The sequence below is a fragment of the Emydura macquarii genome, unplaced genomic scaffold, assembly GCF_026122565.2.
Source record: "Emydura macquarii macquarii isolate MOO-44397 ecotype Brisbane River unplaced genomic scaffold, CSIRO-AGI_Emac_v2 contig_306, whole genome shotgun sequence".
NCBI lineage: Eukaryota > Metazoa > Chordata > Testudines > Chelidae > Emydura > Emydura macquarii.
Window position 1 is genome coordinate 928,408 of NW_027130443.1, and position 23,596 is coordinate 952,003.

General features: G+C 59.0%; 2 protein-coding genes and 1 long non-coding RNA gene across 5 annotated transcripts in view; 2 read left to right on the forward strand and 1 right to left on the reverse strand.

The window, feature by feature from the left end:
* The window catches only part of TMEM256 (transmembrane protein 256), a 159,514-nt gene that overhangs the window by 52,977 nt on the left and 82,941 nt on the right, over positions 1-23,596 (reverse strand). The window lies entirely within an intron of this gene.
* LOC137156917 (uncharacterized) lies at positions 879-2,956 on the forward strand. 3 transcript variants are annotated; one of them, XR_010920948.1, is made up of 3 exons: positions 879-946; positions 1,388-1,554; positions 2,305-2,956. It is a non-coding gene; the product is annotated as an uncharacterized lncRNA (long non-coding RNA). The 3 variants fall into 3 exon arrangements; XR_010920946.1 differs by lacking the exon at positions 879-946 and adding an exon at positions 969-1,088; XR_010920947.1 differs by lacking the exon at positions 879-946 and adding an exon at positions 973-1,037.
* DLG4 (discs large MAGUK scaffold protein 4) overlaps positions 8,145-23,596 on the forward strand; it is a 52,510-nt gene continuing 37,058 nt past the window's right edge. The window contains exon 1 of the mRNA XM_067555618.1: positions 8,145-8,526. Coding sequence (XP_067411719.1) covers positions 8,497-8,526 — 30 coding nt within the window. The 5' untranslated portion in view covers positions 8,145-8,496. The remainder of the gene's footprint in view (positions 8,527-23,596) is intronic.

Here is a 23,596-nt window from a genome sequence, read left to right on the forward strand (position 1 = left end):
ATGTTAACTGAGGGCAGCCTGCCATCTGGCCTATAGAGAGGGAAGAGGGGGCCCATTTTAAGTGCGGGCAGCCTGGCTGCTGCCCCATTGTGTAATGGGAGGGGGCAGCCATATTAGGTGAGGGCAGCCTGGCTTCTTCCCCTTTGTGTAATGGGAGGGGGCAGCCATATTAGGCGAGGGCAGCCTGGCTTCTTCCCCTTTGGGAATGGGAGGGGGTGGCCATATTAGGTGAGGGCAGCCTGGCTTCTGGTGGCCATTTTAGGTGAGGGCAGCCTGGTTTCTTCCTCTTTGGGTAATAGGAGGAGGTGGCCATTTTAGGGGAGGGCAGGCTGGCTTCAGGCCCACTGAGGGCGTTGAGAGTTGGTGGCCATTTTGGCTAAGGGCACACCCTGAGAACTAATTTGCATAAATTTAAAATAAATGTTGCATACAAGTCAGAAAAGGCTGAAGATACCCGAGGGACGGGAATTCCCATGGGGAGCATGAATGAGCTGGTGGGGGGGTGATTTCTGGTGGTTGGGGGAGTTGTGAGCTGGGGAGACCCAAGGGACTCCCCAAGGGAATTATTGGGGGGGGGATCTGTGTATTAGGGGGGTCTTTGAACCAGGGGATATATTTTGGGGGGGGGTCTAGCCCTGTAGGGATAGGGGTCGACTGTGGGGGGAGCTCTCCCTCGGTGGGAGGGATACACTATGGGGGGATCCCTGGGTAGGGAGGGTGTAAGGTGGGGGGGAGGGGAATAGATTGTAGGGGGGAATCCCGGAGGTGGAACTTGTGAGCGGGGAGGGAGTCTCGGGGGAGGGGGGGGGCGGTGACGTGTCCCTTATGACATCATCACCCCCCACCTGAACTACATTTCCCAGGATTCCCCGTCCCACGGAAGCACCGCCCCTTTCCCCTTGGCCCCGCCCATCACGTGGGGGGAGGGGCTGCCAAGGGCCCGATGGTGAGGGTGACCTGGAGGGGGGCGGAGACAGACAGACGGGACCCACACACACCGACCATGCTGGGAGCGAGGGCGGCCCCTGGCCCGGTCGGTGGGTGGGGGAGGGGGTAGAGAAGCTGCAGGAGATGACGGGGGACAGGAGGTGGGAGGTCCGGGGGCCTTATGAGGGTGGGGGGAGCTGGGGAGGGGACATAGGGGAAGTGGGGGGACCAATGGGGGGAGCAGAGCAGGGGCGGGAAGGGGCTACTCCATTCCCATAGGGCCCCTGATGCTGACCCCCAGCTTCTGGGGGGCCCCCACCCCGACGTGCCCCCTCACCCCATGGCACCTGCCCGTACGGCAGCAAGGGATGCTCTCCCCAGCAGGCTGTGGGATGCTGTGCTGCAGGTGGGGTGTGGGGCGGGGCTCAGCAATGTTCACAGCTGCCCTTCCCCACCCCAGAGGTGGCTGCATCTCGGCTCCTTGGATAAGCAGCTGCCCCGCCCCGGCTGTTGGAGACCGTGGGGCACCATGACCTAGCTGTGGGGGTCCCGCTGGGGGCTTCAAGGGGCTGCTGCCCTGCGGCTCAGCCCAGCAGAGGGAGAGAAACCTGCCCTGTGTGGCCACAGGTGAGGGGCGCAAGGGGATGCTTCTGGGGTGGGGGCAGGGATGGGGCAGAGAGGTGGGGATAGTAGGGGACTTGGGGGACAGGTTGGGGGCAGAGAGGAGGGATCGGAATAGTGGGGAACTTGGAGGGCAGGGATGGGGCAGGTTGTGGGGCAGGGAGGAGGGCCCAGCACAAGAAGCGTCCTGGCGCCAGAGTAGCTGGGGCTGGCACCCGGGAAGCCCTGCGGGGACGTGTTTTCGGTGCAGGGCCGTGCCCTGGTGGAGCAGGGCGCCCCGTCACAGGAGGGACGCTGGGAACCCCATGGGAGGGGTCCGGAAACGAATGGGTCAGGGACGGAGCCAGGAGAATGAGCTGAGAACCGAGGGGGAGAGAGCTGCCCTGTGTCCGTTTGGGGGTTCTCCCATGGTAGTGACGGGCCCCGAGGGAGGTTGGGGGGGATGAAGGTGCATTGGAGAAAAGTGGAAGGGGGGTCATTTCGGGGGGGGGGGGGCAGCTCTAACAGCTCATCCTCCCCCACCCCAGGGCATCGCGCTCCTTGACCCAGACCCCCATCACTGCCCCACATGAGCAGCTGCTGTGCAAAACTGCTCCATCCGTCCCCCCTCAGTCACTCCCTTCCCCTCCCTTCCCCTGACACTCCTCTGTCTCCCTCCCTCTCTCTGGCAGCTGGGTGGGAGGGGGATGGACAGGATTTTGAGGGGAGTCTCTGTGCCCATCTCACCCACCCTTTTCTCTGTCTCTGCCCCCCCAGGCCTGGGACCATCTCATGGCCCTGGTTCCGCACCCACGGGACTTTCCAGAAGCTGCGCCGCATCTCCCAGGCCCTGGTGGAGAATGGGCGGCGTCGTGCCCCCTCACTGAAGGATTCGGGACAGGAGGAGGGGCAGGTCAAATAGTGGGGTGCTGTACCACTTCCCCCTAATATGTCCAGCGTGACATGGTACCTCTGGGACGGAGCTCATCTGCTGTGGAAATGCCTTAATGTGCCCCTCTTGGAAGGGGGGGAATGTCTGTTTCGAGGCTCCCCCAAGGAAGAGGGGAATATTGGTTTCGAGGCTCCCTGAGGTGTTTCAAGGCTCCCTCAAGGAAGGGGGGAGCAGCCGGGGGGATGTTCGTTTCAAGGTTGCCCTGGAGGGGAGGGGAACGTGAGTTACGAGGCTGAACTTTAACTAGCCCCAGCCGTGATGTATCCCCCCAGCAGCCAGGCAGCATTGGGGTGGGGGGTTGCCCTCAAATCTCGCACCTCTGGAAGAAAACCAGGGACCCTGCCACTGGTGCCCTCCCTCCTCCCCCCAGAAACAGGGCTGCCCCCATCCCAGCCAGCCGGGTCCGTGGGCCACACAGGGGGGGTCTCACTGCTGAGGGTGTTTCTTTGTCAATAATAAATGGCAGCGTTTGGATGACTGGACGCATTCGAGCCGGGATGTCCCTGCGCCGTTGCTTTCGGGGCTAGGCAGCAGATGTGGGGGGCCATCTGGAGTTCAAACTCTTGGGTGAAGAGCTGGCTCAGGCCTAGAGCAAGTCTGGGGGGGGGTTAGAGCAGGGGGCTGGGAGCCAGGACTCCTGGGTTCTCTCCCCTGCTCTGGGAGGGGAGTGGGAGCTAGTGGTTAGAGCAGAATGTCCTGATTCCCCCCTGGAGCTATGCCCCCGAGTCCTAGGGGGAGCTACTTATTTCCAGTGCATGAAGGAGCCTGGCAGGAGACAAGAAATCTCCGCTTGCATGGGGGGTGACCTATGGGGTGGGGAGTTCTGCTGGTTAACGACCCCTTCTGGACAAGTCTCTGGGGGGGGGGGAGCTGGAAGGAGAAGGAAATCGAGGTGGGGCATAAATGGCCTGATGACCCGTCTGCCCCCATCCTGTGTCTGACCCATGGGCCTATCTAGCCCGGTATCCCGTCACTGCCCAATCCCAGCCGTTTCCACCCCTCTTCAATCCCCCATCTTTTGGTCCTGGCTTGAATTAATTGGCTTGAGGGTCAAACCAAGGTTTTCTTGATCTGTGCAAGCCTCCTACAGTGGGCCCAGCCATCATGTGGCAGGGAGTCCTTCGAGTTAATCGCTCCTCATTGTCTTGGGCTCAGCCACAATCATGGGGCGGCGAGTCCTGCAGGTAAACAGCAAACAGAGACGGGGTCTGATGGGCAGTCGCCAGCCCGTGGTGGCTTCAGAATCATGCAGCCAGGAGTTCCGCAGGCGAACGTCTTGACTTCCCGGCCACCGAGAGGCCAGTTCGGGATTTGCCCCTTGTGGAAAGGCAGCAGCAAAGGCATGTGCCGATGAAAGGGCCGGTGGCGATGCTGGAGCGGGGCCAGAGGCCATCAGGGTTGCCCCGTCTTGGTGGCATTCCCATTCCCCCACCAGGGCCAACTCCCCATTGTTGTGTGCTCCCTCCCAGCTCATGCCAGGGTCCCCCCCATGCCAGAGGCTCTGTGCCCCCCCTCAAAGCCAGGGACTCTCTGCCTGCCCTTCCCCCATGTCAGGTGTGCTGTCTGGCCCCCTCGCCCCACAAGGCTGTGTCAGAGGGGCGCGTGACTTTGGGGAGGTGGGGGGGCCAGGAAGCCCCTTCACAGAGGGCTGGTGTTGGGGGGGCACAGTGTGGGGGGGCAGGCAGAGGAGTGGGGGCTAGCCCCTCACAGAGGTGTGCGCCGTATGGCCCTTGGCAGGGGTGGGGATGGCATTGTTGGTGCCAACTTTCCGCAGCTGGTGACTTGGGGGGGGCGTGATTTTATCCCGGGGGGGGGGGGGTTGGGCAAGAACTACACTTCCCACAATGCTCCGGGGCACCCAGATATGCCCCGATCTTTTAAGCCGGGAAGGCAGATTACAGGATTAGCACGCCCCCCACCCCCAACCGCCGGGATGCTAAGGAAACAGAAAGGTGAGGGACCCTCCCCCGGCTCCCTCCAAGTCGGTGCCCCCGGGATAGCTCGGAGGGGGTGCAGAGGTGTCCCCAACACCCCCCCTCCTCCCTGGGGCAGTAGGAGCCATGTGGGGCAATGGGGCTGGGGGGTGAACAAGTGGGTGTCGGGGATTTGCTTCATGGGCTGTGGTTGTGTAGCACTGAGAGGCTGGGTGGGAGAAAGGTGTGTGTAGATGTATGGGAGTTTGTGTGTTGTGTAGCATTGTGGGGCTGGGTGGGAGAGAGGAGTGTGTGGAGGTGTAGGAGTTTGTGTTGTGGGGCTGGATGGCAGAGGCATGTGTGGAGGTATGGGAGTTTGTGTTGTTGTGGGGCTGGGTGGCAGAGAGGTGTGGATGTAGGGGTGGGAGTTCATGTGTTGTGTTATGTGGGAGAGAAGGCAGGTGAGGGGTGAGTGTGTAAGTGTGTGTTGTGTAGTACTAGCGATTCATGGGAGAATGGCGTGTGTGATGGCGTGAGCGTTTGTGTGGTGTGTAGAGTTATGTGCTGTGTGGGTTGCGTGGGAGAGTGGTAAGTGTTGAGGTGTGAGAGTTTGAGAGGCAGTGTGCGGTGGTGTTGTGGAGGTTGCGTTGATACAATGGTGTGTATGTGAGAACTGGGCTATACTCTTTGGGAAGAGGGGCTATATGAGGTGTGTGTGTGTGTGTGTGAGAGAGAGAGAGTTGGGGTGTCTAGTTGTGAGAGGGGGTGATGTGAGTTGCGTGTGTGTGTGTGTTGTGGTGTCAGGCTTAGAATGTGTGGAGGTGTGAGTCAGGCAGGGTGTGTGTGTGTGAGGTGTATTTGGGGGTAGTGTGTGTGTGTGTGTGTGTGTGTGTTGGGGTAGAGGTAGAGTTGTGTGTGTGTGTGTGTGTGTGGAATAGGGCAGGGGTGTATTTGGGGTAGAGGTGAGTTGTGTGTGTGTGTGGAATAGGGCAGGGGTGTATTTGGGGTAGAGGTGAGGCACGTGCGCCCACTCACCCCACTGCTGGCCCCCCTACTTCCACATCCCAGTCTCTCCCCAAAATGTGCCCCACCTGGCATGCCCCTGGAAACACACCCTATTGTGACCCCCTGGAAATTTGGGGGGCCCAGAAACCGGCTGGCCCAGAAACCCCCCCAAAAACACACATGTACCCCCAACCCAGGGTCACCCCAGAAACACCTCCCCTGCCTGTGTGTGCCCCCATCGTGGGGTCCCCCTGGAAACAAGCCCTTCTGCCTGACCCCCCCATTCCTCCCCAGAGGCCCAGGCTGCCCTATGCCCCATGGAGGAGACGCTGGAGCAGAGCTTCCGCCAGAGGGCCCAGACGCTGCTCAGCACCTTCCAGAGCCCCCTCTTCCAGGCCCTGCTGGGTAGGTGCTGGCTGGGGGGCGGGGCTTAAGGACTGGGGGCGGGACCGCCACAGCAGGGGCGGGGTTTAGGGACTGGGGGCAGGGAGGACAGAGAAGGGGCAGGGACAGGGCTCACAGATTGTGTGTGGGGCGGGGCTTAGGGACGGGGGCGGGGCTTAGGGACTGGGGGGCAAGGCCGACACAGCGGGGGGGGGGGGGGGCTCAGGGATTGGGGCGGGTCTGGCAGAGAAGGGGCGGGGTTTAGGGAGCGGGGAAGGGGCTCACGGATTGGGTGGGGAGGGGCTGAGAACGGGCAGGCAAGGGAGGGGTATAAGGGTGGGGCGGAGCTTAATGACCTGGGGGGCGGGGCTTACTGACTAGGGAGGAGGATTATGGAGCAGGGGAGGGGCGTAGGGACTGTGGATGGGGGGGGGAGTCTGGGGGAGGGGTTTACTAGGCAGGGGCTGGGCTTAGGGCCTGGGGGCGGTGCTTAAATCGTGACCCACCCCTCCCCACGTGTGGGCAGCCGGGGAAGGGGCGGAAGCGGAGACCTGGGGGCTATAATTAGGGTTTAAATCCGCATTAAGTGTCTGGGCCCGGCTTAGGCGGACCGGCGCCGCCCTGCCCCCCTCCCCCAGCGGCCGGGCCCGTCTAGCTCAGCAGGGGACGCTGGGGGGGCGGGGCAGGAGCGCTGGGAACGTCCCCCCCCCCCCCCCCCCCGGTAACACATTCCCGTCTCTGCCCCCAGACATCCAGGAGTTCTACGAGGCCGCGGTGACGGACGCGCGGCCCCTGCCGGCCCGCGGGGCTCGGGCCAAGGTAAACGGCGCTCGGGGAGGCCTGTCCGTCCGCCTGTCCCTCCCCTTACATGGCCGTCCGTCCGTCCCTGCCCTCGCAGGACTATCCCCTTACACCTCTCCCTTCCAGCCATTCCCACGTCTGTCCGTCCGTCCATCCGTCCCCCTTCCCGCTCCGGCGCTGCACGCAGCGTGTCCACACGGCTCCGTCTGTCACCTGCCTCGTGTCGCCCTAAGGAGCGAATAGTAACCCACGGACCCGCCCCCACAGTGCGTCTGGGGCTGGTTAGCCGGGGACCCCTCGCCCGGCGCCGAGATGTGGCCACCTCTGGGGCAGAGCAGCAGGTTATCCAGGGACCCTGCGCCCGGTGCCAAGATGCAGCCACCTCTGGGGCGGGGCGGCAGGTTACACAGGGACCCCTTGCCCAGCGTCGAGATGCAGCCACCTCTGGGGTGGGGCGGCAGGTTACACAGGGACCCCTCACCCAGCGCCAAGATGCAGCCACCTCTGGGGTGGGACAGCGGGTTACCCGGGGACCCTTCTCCCGGCGCGAAGATGCGGCCACCTCTAGGGTGGGGCAGCCGGTTAAACGGGGACCTGTCGCCTGGTGCCGAGATGCTAGTGACTGTGCTGGGGTGGGGGAGACTCAGGACTCCTGGGTTCAGGCCCTGACCCCGGGGACTGGGAGTTCTGGGGAATATTTAATGCCTGGGAGCTTTTGGGGGGGGGGTCTATACCAATGGGGGGCAGTGTGGGAGTGGGAGGTACCAATGGCGGTGTGGGGAGGGGGATGATGTGGTGGGGGGTCTGTCCCAATGGGGGGCAGTGTGGGAGGTACCAATGGGGTCTCACAGACACGGTCAGAGACACTCGTTGGGTCCCTGGCTGGCTGGCAGGCAATCATTCTGTTTGTGTGTGTCTCTCTCTCTCTCTCACTCACACACACACATACACACACACACTATGTCTCTCACACACACACTGATTGTGTCTCTCACTGTCGCATGCATTGATTGTCTGTTTCTTTGACATGCATACACTGTGTTCTTCTCTTTCACACACACTCATTCTGTCTGTCTCCACACACACTCACTGATTGTGTATCTGTCTCCACACACACACACACACACACACACACACACACACACTCTGATTGTGGCTCTCTCTCTCTCTCTCTCACACTCACACACACACACACAGAGATTGTGTCTCTGTGTGTGTCTTTCTGTCACACACACACACACATTATCTCTCTCTATCTCACTCACACACAGATTGTGTCTCTGTCACCCACACACTCACGCATGTTCCTCGGTCCCCAATCCAGTCCCTCCCGGCACGCAGGGGGTTAACACCCCCCCACACACACACCCGGCACCCACACGCTGCCTGGACCCAGCTGGCCGCACGGGGCGGGTGCCCGGCCCTGCCCGCTGCTCTCCGGGTCCCCGGCCCCGGCCCTGCTCCCCCCCCACCCCATGGAACCCCCCAGCTTGGCGTAGGGCCCCCCCTCCTCCTTCCACCCCATTCCTTCCTCCGCCCCCCCTTTCTGCCTCGTCTACCGCTCTCTGCCTTCCTCCACCGCCTGCCTTCCTCCATCATCCGACCCCCTCTCCCTCCACCAGCCCCTCTCCTTCCATCCCCCCCCCTTATTCCTCCACCCGCCGCCTGCATCCCTCCATCCGTCTCTGCCTTCGGCAGACCCCCCCTCCGCCCCCCCCACACCTGCACCTTGGGGCGCACGACAGCAGCCGCGGAGCCAGGCGTGGTGGGGGGTGGGGGGGCAGCGAGCCTGTGTGGAGGAGGAGGAGGAGGGGGGGCAATTGGAGGCGAGTGGGGGCAATTAATTCCCCAGCCCCCCGGAATATCTGATGTGCTGCAGACCCACCCCACGTCGCTGCTCTCTCCTCCCCAGCCATGGATTGTCTCTGCATTGTCACCACCAAGGTAGGGGAGGGAGATGGGGTTGGGGGGGGGGAGATGGGCGGCCGGGGGGGGTCTCCAAGGTACAGAGGGGCAGGAGGGAGATCTCCATGGTGCTGTCGGGAGGGGGGAAGGGAACTGGGGGGGTCTCTGTGATGCTGGGGGGGGGGGGGAACTGAAGATCTCCATGGTATTGGCGCGTGGGGGGGAGAGTTCCTGAGGGTTCTTGATGTCTCTATGGGGCAGGCAGGGGACTGTCTATGGGGCTGGGGGGGATTGGATGTTTCTATGGGGCTGGGAGGCAGGCCTGGGGGCTCCCTATGGCGCTGTGGGGCCAGGGGTTCTCTATGTGGCTGGGAGGGGGTGCTGGGGGATTCTCTGTGGGGCTGGGGAGGCCTGGGGGCTCCCTATGGTGCTGGGGGGGCAGGGTCTCCTTATGGCACTGTGGGGCCAGGGGCTCCTTATGGGTCTGGGAGGGGATGCTGGTGGATTCTCTATGGCACGTGGGGGAGGCCTGGGGGCTCTCTGTGGTGCTGTGGGGCCAGGGGTTCTCTATGGGGTTGGGAGGAATGCTGGGGGATTCTCTATGGGGCTGGGGAGGCCTGGGGGCTCCCTGTGGTGCTGTGCTGCCAAGATTTTTCTATGGGGCTGGGAGGGGATGCTGGGCATTCTCTATGGGGCTGGCACACTCAATAGCCCTGTTGGGATGGGGGACTGGGGACTCACTGTGGTTCTGGGGGGGGCTGGGGGACTTCACCATGCTGGGACTCTGTGGTGGGGGGGCTGAGGCTGTCTAGGGGGCTGTGGGAGGGACTGGGGCCCTCTCTGGGGCTGGGGGGGCTGTCAGATTTCTGGGGGCTGGGGAGCTTTCTCTATGGCTCTGAGGAGGGACTGGGAGCTCCCTATGGGGCTGTGGGGCATGCTGGGGTCTCTATGGGGCTGTGTGTGGGGCTCTAGGACTCTGTGGGGGGGGGCTGGGAGCTCCCTATGGGGCTGTGGGGGTGCTGGGTCTCTATGGGGCTGTGTGTGAGGCTCTAGTGCTGTGTGTGTGGGGGGTGGGGGGGGCTGGGAGCTCCCTATGGGGCTGGGGGAATGTTAGGGGCTCTGGTGTGCTACCCACTGCCTAGCCAGTCCTCCTACACTTGGTCCTTCCCTGTATGCTGCCTCTGCTGGCTGGAGGCTGGGAGGGCCTGGAGTGTGTGTGTGTGTTGTACGTGACCTCCGCCCCAGATTTGGGGGGTGGTTGGGGGCGCTCGCTCTCCCAGATGCCCCACCTCATCGGGGCACAGGGGAAGTGGGGCTGGGGATCACCCCTGAAAATCCACCCGGCATTTCGGTGCCCCCTGGCTGCGTGTGGCTGTGGGTGTTAAATTGTGTGTCTGGGCAGCATGTGCGTGTGCACTCGTGTGTGTGTCTGTGGGGAGGTGGTTGTGTGTGCATGCGCTCATACAGCGTGCCTACTCGGGGAGACGGCATATTTGTGTGCGCCTGGGGTGTGCAAATTCGTGTGCGCAGTGCGTGTGCCTTTGTGAGTGTGCAAATGGGGGGTTGCCGCTACGGGGGGGGGGGTGTCTGTGTGTGCAGGCATGTATGTCTGTGTGGTTGTGTTGCCCTGGCTGGGGTGCGTGTGTGTGTGTGAAGACAGATGGCAGAGGTTTCTCGGGGCTGGGGGGTAGATGGCAGGAACAGCATGTGGGGTGGGTGAGGGATTCTGATCGCGTGGTTTTGGACCCCCAGGGTAGGCCAGGACCTTGCCCCCAGGTTCTTGGGTTTACCGGGCTGGCAGGAGGTGGGCTGGGGAGCAGGTGGGGGTGGCGGAAGGAGGAGGGGTGTTCGCGCAGCCGTGTGGGTTGTGTGCTGTGTGTGGGTGTGTGTCAGAGCCCCAAAGGCTGCTAGCCGGTGTGTCAATGGGAGGAAGGGGGTGTTAACGAAGGCGCAGGGAGAGTTGGGGGAAGAGGTGCGTGTGCCTGCACGTGGTTGTGTGGGGCTGTGTGGCTGCATGTGTGGATGGCTGGGTGTGTGGACGGCTGTGTGGACGGCTGTGGTTGTGTGTGTGGACGGCTGTATGGACAGCTGTATGTGTTGACGGCTGTGGCTGTGTGTGGACGGTTGTGTGGACTGCTGTGGCTGTGTGGGTGGATGACTGTAGCTGTATGTGTGGACGGTTGTGTGGACGGCCGTGGCTGTGTGTGGACGGCCGTGGCTGTGTGTGTGGACGGCTGTGGGGGTGGACAGCTGTATGGATGGTTGTGGCTGTGTGGGTGGATGGCTGTGGCTGTCTGGACGGCTGTATGTGTGTACAGCTGTGTGGGTGGACGGCTGTATGGGTGGATGACTGTATGGGTGGACGGCTGTGGCTGTATGGGTGGACGGCTGTGGCTGTATGGGTGGACGGCTGTGGCTGTGGGTGGACGACTGTATGGGTGGACGACTGTGGTTGTGGGTGGACGACTGTATGGGTGGACGACTGTGGTTGTGGGTGGACAGCTGTGTGGGTGGACAGCTGTATGTGTGTACAGCTGAGTGAGTGGACGGCTGTAGTGGACAGCTGTGGCTGTGTGGGTGGACGGCTGTGGCTGTGGGTGGACGGCTGTATGGATGGCTGTAGCTGTGGGTGTGGATGGCTGTATGGATGGCTGTGGCTGTGTGGGTGGACGGCTATGACTGAGTACATGCATATGGCTGCCTGTCCCCCGTGGTGTGTAGTTAACAGGCATCCCTGGCCTAGCTAGCCCCTCAGCCTAACCCCGGTGCTGATGTTGGCAGCGGGGTCTGAGCCTGGTGGGGAGGGGGAGATGCAGGTGGCAGTGGGGTGGCCAGGTTGGGATCCCAGAGGAGCGCACAATCCCCTGTTCATCTCAGCTGGGGAAAACACACTCCGCGATGATCCGTGTGTGTGTGCGTGCGTGCGTGTGTGTGCGTGCACGTGTGCACAGGTGGGCTGGGGGGCTGGGTGAAATGGGGAGGCGGAAGCAGGAGTAGGAGGGGGGAATTGATTTGGGGTGAAGGGAGCAGGGGGGAATATAAGATGGCTGGGGGATTTCTGGATGAAGATCTGGAGGTAGGTTCTGGAGAGGGGTCACCGACGGATGAGGGACTGGAGCTATGTTCTGGAGGCAGATGAGGATCTGGGGGTACGTTCTGGAGGGGTCTGGGTCACCGAGGGGTGAGGATCTGGAGGTACGTTCTGGATGAAGAGGCCTCCAGGCCAAGTTTGAGCTGATTTCATTGCAACCTCGCACCCGGTTCACAGCCCCCGGAGGAAGAGCCCTGGGGGAGACATTTCCACCCGTACCCCTAACAGCAGCCCCCCCCCCCTTCCCACCGCGCCGTGAGCTGCGCCCCATGGAACTGAGGAAACTGAGGGCCGATTTAGCGATGTGAGGCCTGGGGGGAGGATTTTGCAGCCATGTTTGCTGGGGGCGTTTTCGGGACCATCGAAAGCCGAGGGCTCGCAGGGTGACCTGGGAGGGCGGCGGCTGGTGTGAACAGCCACGGCCTGGCCTGCCGGGGCCTCCCGCCGCCGGGGCCCTCCCCGTGGCCTGGTGCCCACCAGTGCCAGTAACTCACGGAAGGCAGCGGCCGTTTTGGGCAGAGCTGGCGGTCGGTCGGTCTCGGGGGTTGCCAGGAACCTGTTGTAGAGCCAGGCGGGGAGGTCTTGGCTGCTGGCGCAGGGGGGGAGGGCGTCCCCCAGGGAAATTTCCATCGGGGGTGGGCCAGGGGAGCCCCCCTGCGTCATGGGATAAGAGGGCGGATCACGCCGACGAGGGGTATGGGTGTGTACGTCCACACAGAACCACACACACAGGCTAAGGCGCAAACGCCCCCCCAGGGAATAACACACACACGCACACAGGGAATTACACACAGACAGACAGACAAACACAAGGAATAACACACACACACAGGGATTAACACACAGACTAACACAGGAAATTACACACACACACACACAGGGATTAACACACAGACTAACACAGGAAATTACACACACACACACACGGAATTACACATACACAAGGATTAACACACACACACACACAGAATTACACACAGACACACACATGATTCCCCCTGATCCCCGTCGCCCTCTAACCCTCACCCCACCCCACCTCTACCCTAAGGCTGCCCCCCAGCCCTACATTTCACCCTAGACGCTACCAGGACCCAGGTGCCCGGCGCCCTGCGGGTGTCCCACCCAAACCAGCCGGCTTGGCTCCCTGGGCTGTGCAGCCCAGTGGTGAGAGCTACAGATTGGAGGTCAGGACACCTGGTTCCTTCCCACCCTGCTGGGTGAGCTCAGGCAGTCGCCCCCCATCTCTCCTCTCCTGGCCCTTGGCTGGGTCGTTTGGAAGATCTTCCAGGCCGAGACTGGCTCTGGCTGTTTGTCTGGGCAACACCTGGCGCGACCCGATCTTGGTCACGGGGGGTCTGGCCACAACAGGAGACCCTAAATCCCTTCCTCCCCCGCTTGTACCTTGCTCCATCCCCTAGCAGCTTTCCATAGACCGTGAGGGATCATCCCTCCCTCTGTCCGTCCTTCTATCCATCCCCATCCATCCATCCGTCCATCCCCATATACCCCGTCCATCCATCCCCATACACACCTTCGGTCCGTCCATCCCCATATAACCCATCCATCCGTCCGTCCATCCCCATACATACCTTCCATCCGTCTGTCCATCCATCCATCCATCCATCCATCCTCATACACACCTTCCGTCCTTCCATCCATCCCCATCCTTCCATCCATCCCCATACACTCCATCCATCCCCATACACTCCATCCAGTCGTCCGTCTGTCCCCATACACACTGTCCGTCCGTCCGTCCATCCATCCATCCCCATACACAACTTCCGTCCATCCATCCATCCATCCGTCCATCCATCCATCCATCCCCATACACAACTTCCGTCCATCCGTCCATCCATCCATCCATCCCTATACACAACTTCCGTCCATCCATCCATCCATCAATCCCCATATACCCCATCCATCCGTCCATCCATCCATCCCCATACACCCCTACTATCCGTCCATCCATCACTCTCTCTCCCCTCTGTAGGGCTGGGGGGGGACGACAATCCACTCTTTCTTTGGCTGCTTTCTCCTCCCTCTCCTCTGCCCCGGCAGTGCCCGCTCTGTCTCCATCCCTCCTTCCTCCCACCCTCTCTTCTCCTCCCAGCCCTCCCATCTCCACCTTCCCTCCTTCCAGCTTCTCTCTCTCCATCTCTCCCCTTCCGTCATCCTGTCTTTCCCTTCCCCCCCATCGCCCCCACCCTCCCATGCCTGCAACTCACCTCCCCCCACCCCACTTCCGTCATCCATCTGTGTGAGGGCTGCCATGGCAACCAGGGAATAACTCGTTACACATCCCTTGATCGAGGAATTATTTAAGGAAAGGCAGAACGTGCAGCTGCTTTCCTGGCATGGCCCAGCTCTCCGTGCCCCCCCAGTCCTCTTTTGATCTGGGGGGGGGGGCTCAGCAGGGCCAGACTCACTGCCCCAGGGGGGCACTAGGGGGTGCTGGGCTGCAGAGAGGGGGGATGAAATTCCCCAGGGCAGCACTAGGGGGCGCTGGGCTGCAGGGGGGGGGAATGCCCCAGGGCGGCACTAGGGGGCACCCTGTGGCTCACACAAATGCCCCCTCCCCCAGGGTCGGGTCTCCCGGCTCGGGGACCCCATGAGTTCTGGGCACTGAACGTCCCCCATGTCCCCCTGCTCCCCTCCAGCCTGGGGGTCAGTCGCCATGGGGGAGATATCAGATCCCCGAGGTATCTGCAGAAAGGGATGCGTCCTCCTGGCCGGCTGGGGCAGTCCAGCTCCCGGCTAGCAAAAGAGAGGGGGTGAGACTGGGGGGGTCATGACATAGGTGGCGGGGGGGGCATCGGTGGAGGGAGAGAGATGGAGGGGTGCAGGGGGTGGATGGATAGACAGAGGGCCACGTAGGGGACGGATGGATAGATGGAGGGGTGCGTGTGGACGGGTGGATGGCCAGAAGGACGTTATGGAGGGGTGTGTATGGACGGATGGATGCAGGGGGTGTGGACAGGTGAATGGACGGATGGATGGGTGGATGGAGGGGTGAACAGAGGGGCGTGGATGGATGGAGGGGTGCGTATGGACAGATGGATAGACGGGGAGGGAGGGCTAGACGGACAGACAGGCGCGTGCAGTCAGGTGGGCGGCTTCCCCGGCATTGTGGGTGGCTGCGGCACCACCTTCTATTTATAGCCATATGGGGGCCCCCCCCTTTGCTCCCCACCGCCCTCAGATGTGCTCAGCCAGCATCCAAGGGGGGCTGGGCAGGGGGCAGAGATAAGGGGGGGGTCTGAGGCTGCTCCTTCCTTGCTCCAGGGCTGCACCATTATCCTGCCCCCCCATAGTTATGGGGGGGCTGGTTTGGCAGGGTGTGGGGGAGGGGCTCAGGCGCTGCCCCCTAGGGGCGGGAGGGGGCAAGTCAGGGGTCGGGGGGGGGGGAGGATATTGGGGTCTCCGGACATGGTTTGGGTTGGTTCTGGGTATCGGGTCTGGGGCTGAGCCTGGTTCTGGGTCCAGTCTGGGTCTGGGTTCTGGTTCTGGTATCAGTGCTGGCTCTGATGCTGGGTTAGAACCCAGTTGTGGGTGCAAGGCGGGTTCTGGTTCAAAGTGTCATGCTTGTTCGGATCCTAGGTGAGGTTCTGGTTCTCACCCAGGTGCTGGTTCCGATTCTGGATTAGCTTCTGGGTTCTGCTTCAGGCTCTGGGAGCCGGTCTGGCACCGGGGCTGACTCTGGATTCGGTTCTGGTGTCGGTTCTGGAGCTAGCTGCGATGCTGGCTTGGGGTCTGGTTCTGACGCAGGTGCCGGTGTCGGTTCTGGTGTCGGGATTCGGTTCTGACCCTGAGGGACGTGCCGCAGGCAGGGTTGATCCTGGCAGGGGGGCCTGGTTTGGACTCAGGCCGGACGTGGGTCCTGGTTCTGGTTCTGTGGCCCGTCCGGACGTTGAGGGGACAGGTGTGTGGGTTTGGGGGTGAAGTGAAGTGTAAAGGAATAAAAGGAACGAGGAGAAAGTTCTGCCCCAAGTTGTGTGGGTGGGTGTGGGGGCGCATGTGTGACGCTGGCGATGTGTCTGAGCGGTGTGTGCGAGAGAGACACTGAGTATCTGTGCAACGCTACACTTGTGTCCCTCCATGTGCCAGGGAGTGCGTGTGTCAGGGTGAGGTTGTGTGGGTGCCGTTGTACGTGTGTCTCTGGGTGTGAGTGTGAGGTTGTGTGTCTGTGTCTCTGTGAGTGAGGTTGTGTTTTTGGGAGGTTGTGTGCGCATCTGTGTGAATATATATGTGTGTGTCTCTGGGTGTGAGTGTGGGGTTGTGTGTCTGTGTGTCTGTTTCTCTGGGTGAGGTTGTGGGGGGGAAGTTTGCGTGTGCATCTGTGTGTGTGTGTGTCTGTCTGGGTGTGAGGTTGTGTGTCTGTGTCTGTTTCTCAGTGTGTTGGTGTGAGGTTGTGTGTGCGTCTCTCTCACTCCCGGTGACAGAAATGGCTGTGTGGGAGCGCGTGCGTGTGACACTGACACACCGGAAGTGAATGGCTGTATGAGAGCAACACAATGAGAGGGGGCGACTTCGAGGGGCAGCCGGCCCTGCCCCCCCCAGCTCCGTCGGTGCCCCTCACTCCCGACCCGCAGCCCCATGCCAGCCTGGCCTTCAGCTTTGCTGACACCCCATAGGCCCTGGCAGAGGGGCAGGAATAGTTGGGGGTCCGGGTGCAGAAGGGTTCTGACCTACAGGCCAGGTGTGGGTCCCCTGCCAGCCTGGGCCCTGAGGAGCAGCTCACCCCACGTCTGGCACATGGGGCCCCGGTCTGGGTCGGGCATTCTGGGCACTGGCCCAGTGACAGCAAACAGTGCTCTGGTCTCGGAGCCGCCGGGGCCAGCACTGACAAATTGTGTGTGTGTGTGTGTGTGTGTGTGTGTGTGTGAGAGAGACAGAGAGAGAGAGCTGTGTGTGTGAGATGCTGTGTCTGTGTGATGATGTGCGTGCATTGCTGTGTTGTGTGTGTGAGATGCTGTGTTGTGTTTGTGTATGTGTGTGATGTGATGTGTGTGTGAGATGCTGTTGTGTGTGTGTCTTTGTGTATGTGCGTGAACACACCATAGCAACCCAATGGCTGCACCATGTGTTCCCAGGAAGCTGCGTCCTCTCCTGACCCACAGGGGCAGCTCCTGGCTGCTCTTCCCCGTCCCCCACCACGGACCCCCAGTGAGTGTGGTAAGGGGGCAGGGACACGGGGCTGGCAGGGAGCTGTCTGCCTCAGGCCTGTTGCGTGAAGATTGGATGCAGGGCTAGATGTATCCAGCAGGGGTCAGCGCTTGCGTGGGACAGGAGGTGGCAGATACCTGCATTTATGGGGATGCGGCCACCTCTGGGGTGGGGCGGCTGATTTTCAGCCTCCCGAGTTTAGGACAGGAAGTAAAGCGAACCCTGGATGCCTTGTACAGAATCTTCCTTTCCCTTAGCAACACTTCGCCCCCCCACCCATGGCCTCCCCCTCTTGCCCCCATCTCCCTGCCCCCTCCCTCATCCCCCCTTTCCTCTCCCCAACTGCCCCTCCCCCTCCCAGTATGCCCCCTCCCTTCCCCCTGCCCCCCTATTTCCTCCTCCGATGTCGCAGGCCCTCCCCACCTCCGCCCACCCCCCTCACCAGCGCTCGGAGCCGGTCGCTATGACAACCCCAGGGCCCCCATGGCTCAGTTGCTAAGCGACCGGCAGATGGTGAGGCAGGGATGGAGGAGGAGGAGGGGGGGGATCTCGGCCCACAGGAGACGCCCCCGATTCCCTGCCCCCCAACATCCCTCCCCTGACCCACCCGATTCCCTGCCCCCCAACACCCCTCCCCAGAGACCCCCAATTCCTTGCCCCCAACCTCCATCCCCTGTCCCCCAGATTCCCTCCCCAGAGACCCCTAGATCCTTTGACCCCCCCACCTCGCCCCCAGAGCCCCTGATCACTGACACCTCCAGATCTCCATCCCTGCCCCCCAAACCCCAGACACCCCCTCCTCTAGAGTCCTCCCCCCACATCCTACCCCCACCAGTTCTTCCCCTGAGCCCCCCATTCTGAGAGACCCCCCCCTCTTCCCCAGAGACTGGACACTACACCCCACAGACTGCCCCCACCCCTACCCCATAGAGACCCTCCCTGAGACACCCCAGGACCCCCCTCTGTCTGCCCCCGCCCCCCTCCGCCCTCCCCCGTTCCCCTCCATCCCAGGAGCTCCTCGACCCAGCCCCCGCCAGACGCTTCCCCCCCCCCCGAATCCCCGCGCCCCACAGTGTGACACACACGCGCACACACACACGCGTGTGCCGCAACCCCCCCACCACACATCCCTCCCCCTCAGCTCCCTCCTCCGCCCTTTCACGCTCCCTCCATCTATCGTGACCGGCCACCCCCACCCCTTCCTCTCCTTCCCCCCCATCCTCCCCTCCCCCCACCCAGGCCGGTTCCCCGCCCCCCCCAGCCGCTCTCATGAAGGGCAGGACCAAGCTGTCATCCATGTGTCTGTGCGTGGTAGGTGCCACCTCTTGTCTCTTTCCGCCCCCCCCCCCACACACCCCAGTCCCCCGTCCCCCCACCATTAACCCCATCCACTCCATCGCCCTGCATCTCTCATGGCAACAGGTCGGGGAGGGGGTGGGGGGGACATCATCCCAGTCTGCACCAGGAGAGTCCGTTCCCCCCCCCACATCAGGCATGTTTTGTGGAGGGGGGGTCCTGGCCGGGGCCATGACGGGGTGTGTGTGTGGGGGGGGGGAGGAGGGGATCCCAGGTTTGCAGTGCGGGAGGGATGGGTGAGGAAAACACCAGCAACGGGACGTGACTGCGGCATCCCAGCCCCCTCCACCCCCCTGCTGTGTCCCTGCCCCCCCCACCAGGGACACCCCCACTCTCCCTGCGGCATCCCAGCCCCCCTGCTGTGTCCCTGCCCCCCGGGACACCCCTACTCCCCCTGTGGCATCCCAGCCCCCCCCCCCCCCCCCGCTGTGTCCCTGCCCCCCGGGACACCCCCACTCCCCCTGTGGCATCCCAGCCCCCCCCCGCTGTGTCCCTGCCCCCCAGGACACCCCCACTCCCCCTGTGGCATCCCAGCCCCCCCCCGCTGTGTCCCTGCCCCCTGGGACACCCCCACTCCCCCTGTGGCATCCCAGCCCCCTCCCGCTGTGTCCCTGCTCCCCTGGGACACCCCCACTCCCCCTGTGGCATCCCAGCCCCCCCCGCTGTGTCCCTGCCCCCCTGGGACACCCCCACTCCCCCTGTGGCATCCCAGCCCCCTCCCGCTGTGTCCCTGCCCCCCAGGACACCCCCACTCCCCCTGTGGCATCCCAGCCCCCCCCCCGCTGTGTCCCTGCCCCCCGGGACACCCCCACTCTCCCTGTGGCATCCCTTCCCCCTGGGTCCCCCTTGCTGTGTCCCTGCCCCCCACAAGATCCCTCTTATTTCCCCCCCCCCGATACCTCCAGGCCTCCCATGATATTCTAGCAGCTGGGCACCCCCAGTCCCAGACAAGCCTCCGTCCCCCCTCTATCCTGGCACCCAGGACCCCCCCAGGGGCAGTCCATATACCCTCTAGGTCTGTACTGGCAGGTTTGCGGCGCTTGCATTTCATCTATCAATATCTGGGGCAGATTTCTTTGGGGGGGAAGGTGGGGCCATGCCCCCTATCAGGACCCCTGGACTAGAGGGACTGGGCTTATATCGGACTTTATGACGCCCCTCCCCTAGGACCCAATTATCCCCCCGCCCCGCTTTTTCACACTTGCTGTCCGGTCACCCCATACCCAGACTCACCCAGAGCCCCCCCCAGATCACACCTTCCCCCCCCCTGCGGGACCTGCCTGAGACCCGTGGGACCGAGCCGGGGCTGGCCCGGATCTGCTGCAGTGCCCCCACATGGGGGGGTGGAGAGGAGGATGCACTTTACTGGGGCGTGGAGGCCCTGGGGTGGGGGGGCCTGGCCCAGGCTGCAACCCCCACGGGGCATGTGTGTGGGAGGGGGGCCCCATGTTCCAAGTTTGTACTGGGGCCTGAAAAAATTACGCTTGAGCCCTGGACGGCAGCTGAACCTTTTGCGACCGGGTCGGTTCCAGCGAAGGGTCCGTCCCGGCTCCCGGTGGCATTTTCCTTTATCCGTGGCCGTCCCTAGGGCTGCATTTCACCGGGGCCGGCCCTGACGTTTTACTTTCTGCTTTTCCCGGGTCGATACCGTTTATTCTCCCGTTCCCCCTGCTCTGTATCGTGCCGAGCGATTCGTGCGGCCTGCGTCTTCGCTATTGATTACACTGACTGCCTGCTGCTCGGATTCTCAACCGTTATTACACCCTCCTCTCTGGTAGCATGGATAATTATCACACGCTGCCGCTTAATGTCACGACTATGAGTGAATTCATTCTCCTACGGGGCGTAAATCGTATTTGCTATTTCATTCCCCTACTGCATTATTAATTCTTCTCCTCATATCATTCGCCTAGTATTGGTTATTGGTAACTTTTGAACCTTGATCATGCTGTTAGCTATTCTCAATAATTATTACACCCTCCTGTTTATCATCACGAATAATCATCCCATTCTGCACCTTCATGGCCATATATTAATTCATTCTCCTATTGGTCACAGATAATATTTGCCTTTTTATTCCCCTAGTACCAATATTAGAGCATTCGTCCCTTTAGTAGCAATAATCATTGATCTGTTTAATGTCACCAACCACATTTATTGGCTTCTCCTCTTGATTACCAATGCTAATTGCTGTCGCATTCTACGTACTACCATGATTGCATTCTGCTCGTTAGTACTATGGTTATTGCATTCCCCGCTTCTCATTCATGATATTTATCAATGCATTTGATTGCTATTCAGTCACGTTTTTGTAGAGCATTTTGCTGCGTGTTAAAAATAACACTGCTTATTGCACGAGGCTCTGTAGCATCAAGAATATCAATTATTGCACTCAAGCGTTAGGGTCGTTCAGATTTATTACGGGTAATAGCGGAGTGGGGATAAAAAGGACGAGATATCAATGGAGTCAGCAAGCAAGTTGCTAAACATCCAAGGGGTGAAGGTCTGGGAAAGCGTGCCAATAGGTGTGCCAAGCGTGCCAATAGGCGTGCCAATAGGTGTGCTAATAGGTGTGCAAAGTAGTCTGAAGATGGAGTTTGATCAGATTAGTTGCATGAGGGACTGTGATAGCAGGACCTGGCGTCCGTGGCCTACAAGTTAGCTTCCGGTCCTACATCCTTCTCCAGAACCGGGCACACAGTGGGTTTTGGTGGAAATTCAGGGGAGGGGGGAATCAACCTTTTTTGAAATGATCCAAAGGCAGGGTTTTTGAGTTCAGGTTGAACCGGTTCGGAGGGCAAGCGGTATTTTAAAAAGCATTTTTAATTTAAAAAAAAAAAAATGCAACAGAAATGCAACCGAATGGAACGACTGAAAGTGTTTCCGCATCGGCGGAATACGTTGGTTTTTCTTTCTCAGACCATTGGGCGAAAGCGACGGGAATTTTCCAAACTTTCCGCTCTTGCTAAGTCTGTGTTTTTAGCTGAAAAAAGTTGAGCCAAAATATTTCTCTTGGTTCTCTTCTCATTATAAGTGCATTCCGCTATGAATGATCAGTAATATTTATTAATGCACTCTGCTTAGGAGCATTTCTATATTATAGCATGTTGTTATATTTAATATTCTTTCAAACTCTTTTTATTAGTGTTCATATTTATTATTTCATTCTGCTCTATCTTATCAATAATATTGATCAGTGCATTCTCTTGATTATTTGTATTATTGCATTCAGTTTTATTATATATAATATTATTATAATCAATTATTTATTAGCATTCATATTTATCTTTGCATTCTGCTATTTAGTATCAATAATATTGATTTGTGCATTCTCTTATTACACTTTCTTACTGCGTTCAGCATTATTATGTTTAATATTTTTGCACTCAATTATTTATTCGCATTCACATTTATTTTTGCACCTAGCTGCTTATTAACAATATTTATTATTGCATACTATTTATGATCATTTAGTGCACTCTGCTTTTATTCTATGTCATATTCCAGCAGTCCATTAGCAGTCATATTTACGATTGCATTCTGCTATTTATTATTGATAATATTATCATTGCATTATTTTTCATATTGATCATTCTATTTTTTTATCGGCATTCGTATTTTACTGCCTTCTTCTGTGTGTGATCTATATTTATTATTGCATTCAATTTACAATAATTTATTACTGGATTCTAGATTGACCAGATGTCCCGATTTTGCAGGGACAGCCCTGATTTTTGGAGCTTTGTCGTACATAGGCGCCTCCACCCCGTCCCGATTTTTCACACTTGCTACCTGGTCAACCTACTGTATTCTGTTTCTATAATGCTAATATTCTTGCAATCTGTTTATTAGCGTTCATATTGATTAGAACATCCTACCATTTTTTGTCAATATTATTGCATTTGGTTAATTAGCATTCGTTTATCATGCTATTAGGTGCTTATTATGTTAATATTTTTGCAATCTTTGCGACTTAGCATTGCATTAGATCAGTGTTTCTCAACTGGAGTTCCGCGGAACCCTGGGGTTCCTCAGGAACTCTGTTAGGGTTCCGCGAGAAAGTGACATTGCGCCGCCGAGAACAGCTGTTCTCCATGCCGCCGAAAAAGGGAAGATGTCCCGGATTTTTCGGCGGAGGGTATCGAGTGTAAGTGTAATTTCCCCACGGAGCCTAGAGGGTTCCGCGGGGAAATTTAATTGAGAAACGCTGGTATATAATTTGCTTATTTCGACATTTTTTTTGGCCCCATATGTAAAAATACTGTTAAGAATTTGGGGGGGTTCCGCAATTATTTATCGAGTTCAAAAGGGTTCCATGGCCAAATTTAATTGAGAAACACTGCATTAGACTATTTATTACTGATAATACTTAGTGGTGGATTCTCTTTACGATCATTTACACTTCCATTAATTTTTTGTTATAGGGAACTTATCTTGCCATCTGTTACGTATTGGCCTGCAGAGTTATTATTGCCGTCTATTGTATATTAGGCTGCTGTTGTGCCAGAAATATTAGCAATTTCTCACCATTACCTGCACCGTTCAGTAGTAAGAAGGCCTCAGACCTGGTCCCGTTTCAATTCAGCCATAGAGTTACCGTAGAGTTTCCCACTCACCCTGCCTGAGACCGAGATCAAAGCCCTTTTGTGCTGGGTGCTGCATGGATGCATAGTGCGGCCTGTATAAATTGGCATAGTTTCATGGGAACCAAATCCGCAGCTGCCACGAATGGCCCGTAGCGTCACTGAATCAAGACGGTAGGTTCTGGCCGGTCGGTTGTTCCAAGAGCCAGCCCGCAGCAATTTTTGCACGTGGCTTAAATATGTTTTCTTCCCTGGTCAATCCAAGTCTGGTAACTTAACTTGAGTTGCAGCAGCCGCGGGGACAAGACAATCAAAACGTACTTTCCCTTGGAGGTCTGAGCTGATTCCAATACCCCAGTGTGGCACTAGGGGGAGGAGGATTAGGCACCAGGACTCCTGGGTTCTATCCCAAGCTCTGGGAGGGGAGTGGTGCCTAGTGGTCAAAGCCAGGGAGCTAGAAGCCAGGACTCCTGGTTTCTATCCCCATGTTTACTGGGACTCACTGAGTGAAACTTCTCTCCAAGTGTCAGATGCCTAGGGCTGTAAAACAAGGTGAATGGTATTTATTTGCCTACCTCTTCCCATCTGTGCGTGTGAGTTAATAGGTGAGACTCTCTTCTGGTGTAGGAACAATCACACTTTCCCCCCAGGAATTTCTTTTTTCTGAAATGCACCATTCCACTGGAAACTAATTTTTTTCAGAGCAAAAAAAAAAAAAAAAAATCCACAAAATTTGTCTTTTTTTTTTTGTTTTATGAGTAGGGGGTTTCCCCCCCTCCACCTCCCCCCCCCCAAAAAAAGCCTACCGTTTCGGAGATTTTTTTTTTAATTTTATTATTACCCAAATTTTTTTAAATCCCCGTTTTGCCTTGATCTCTTACCTCTTCTTTTCCACGGGATTAAAGGTACAAAATCC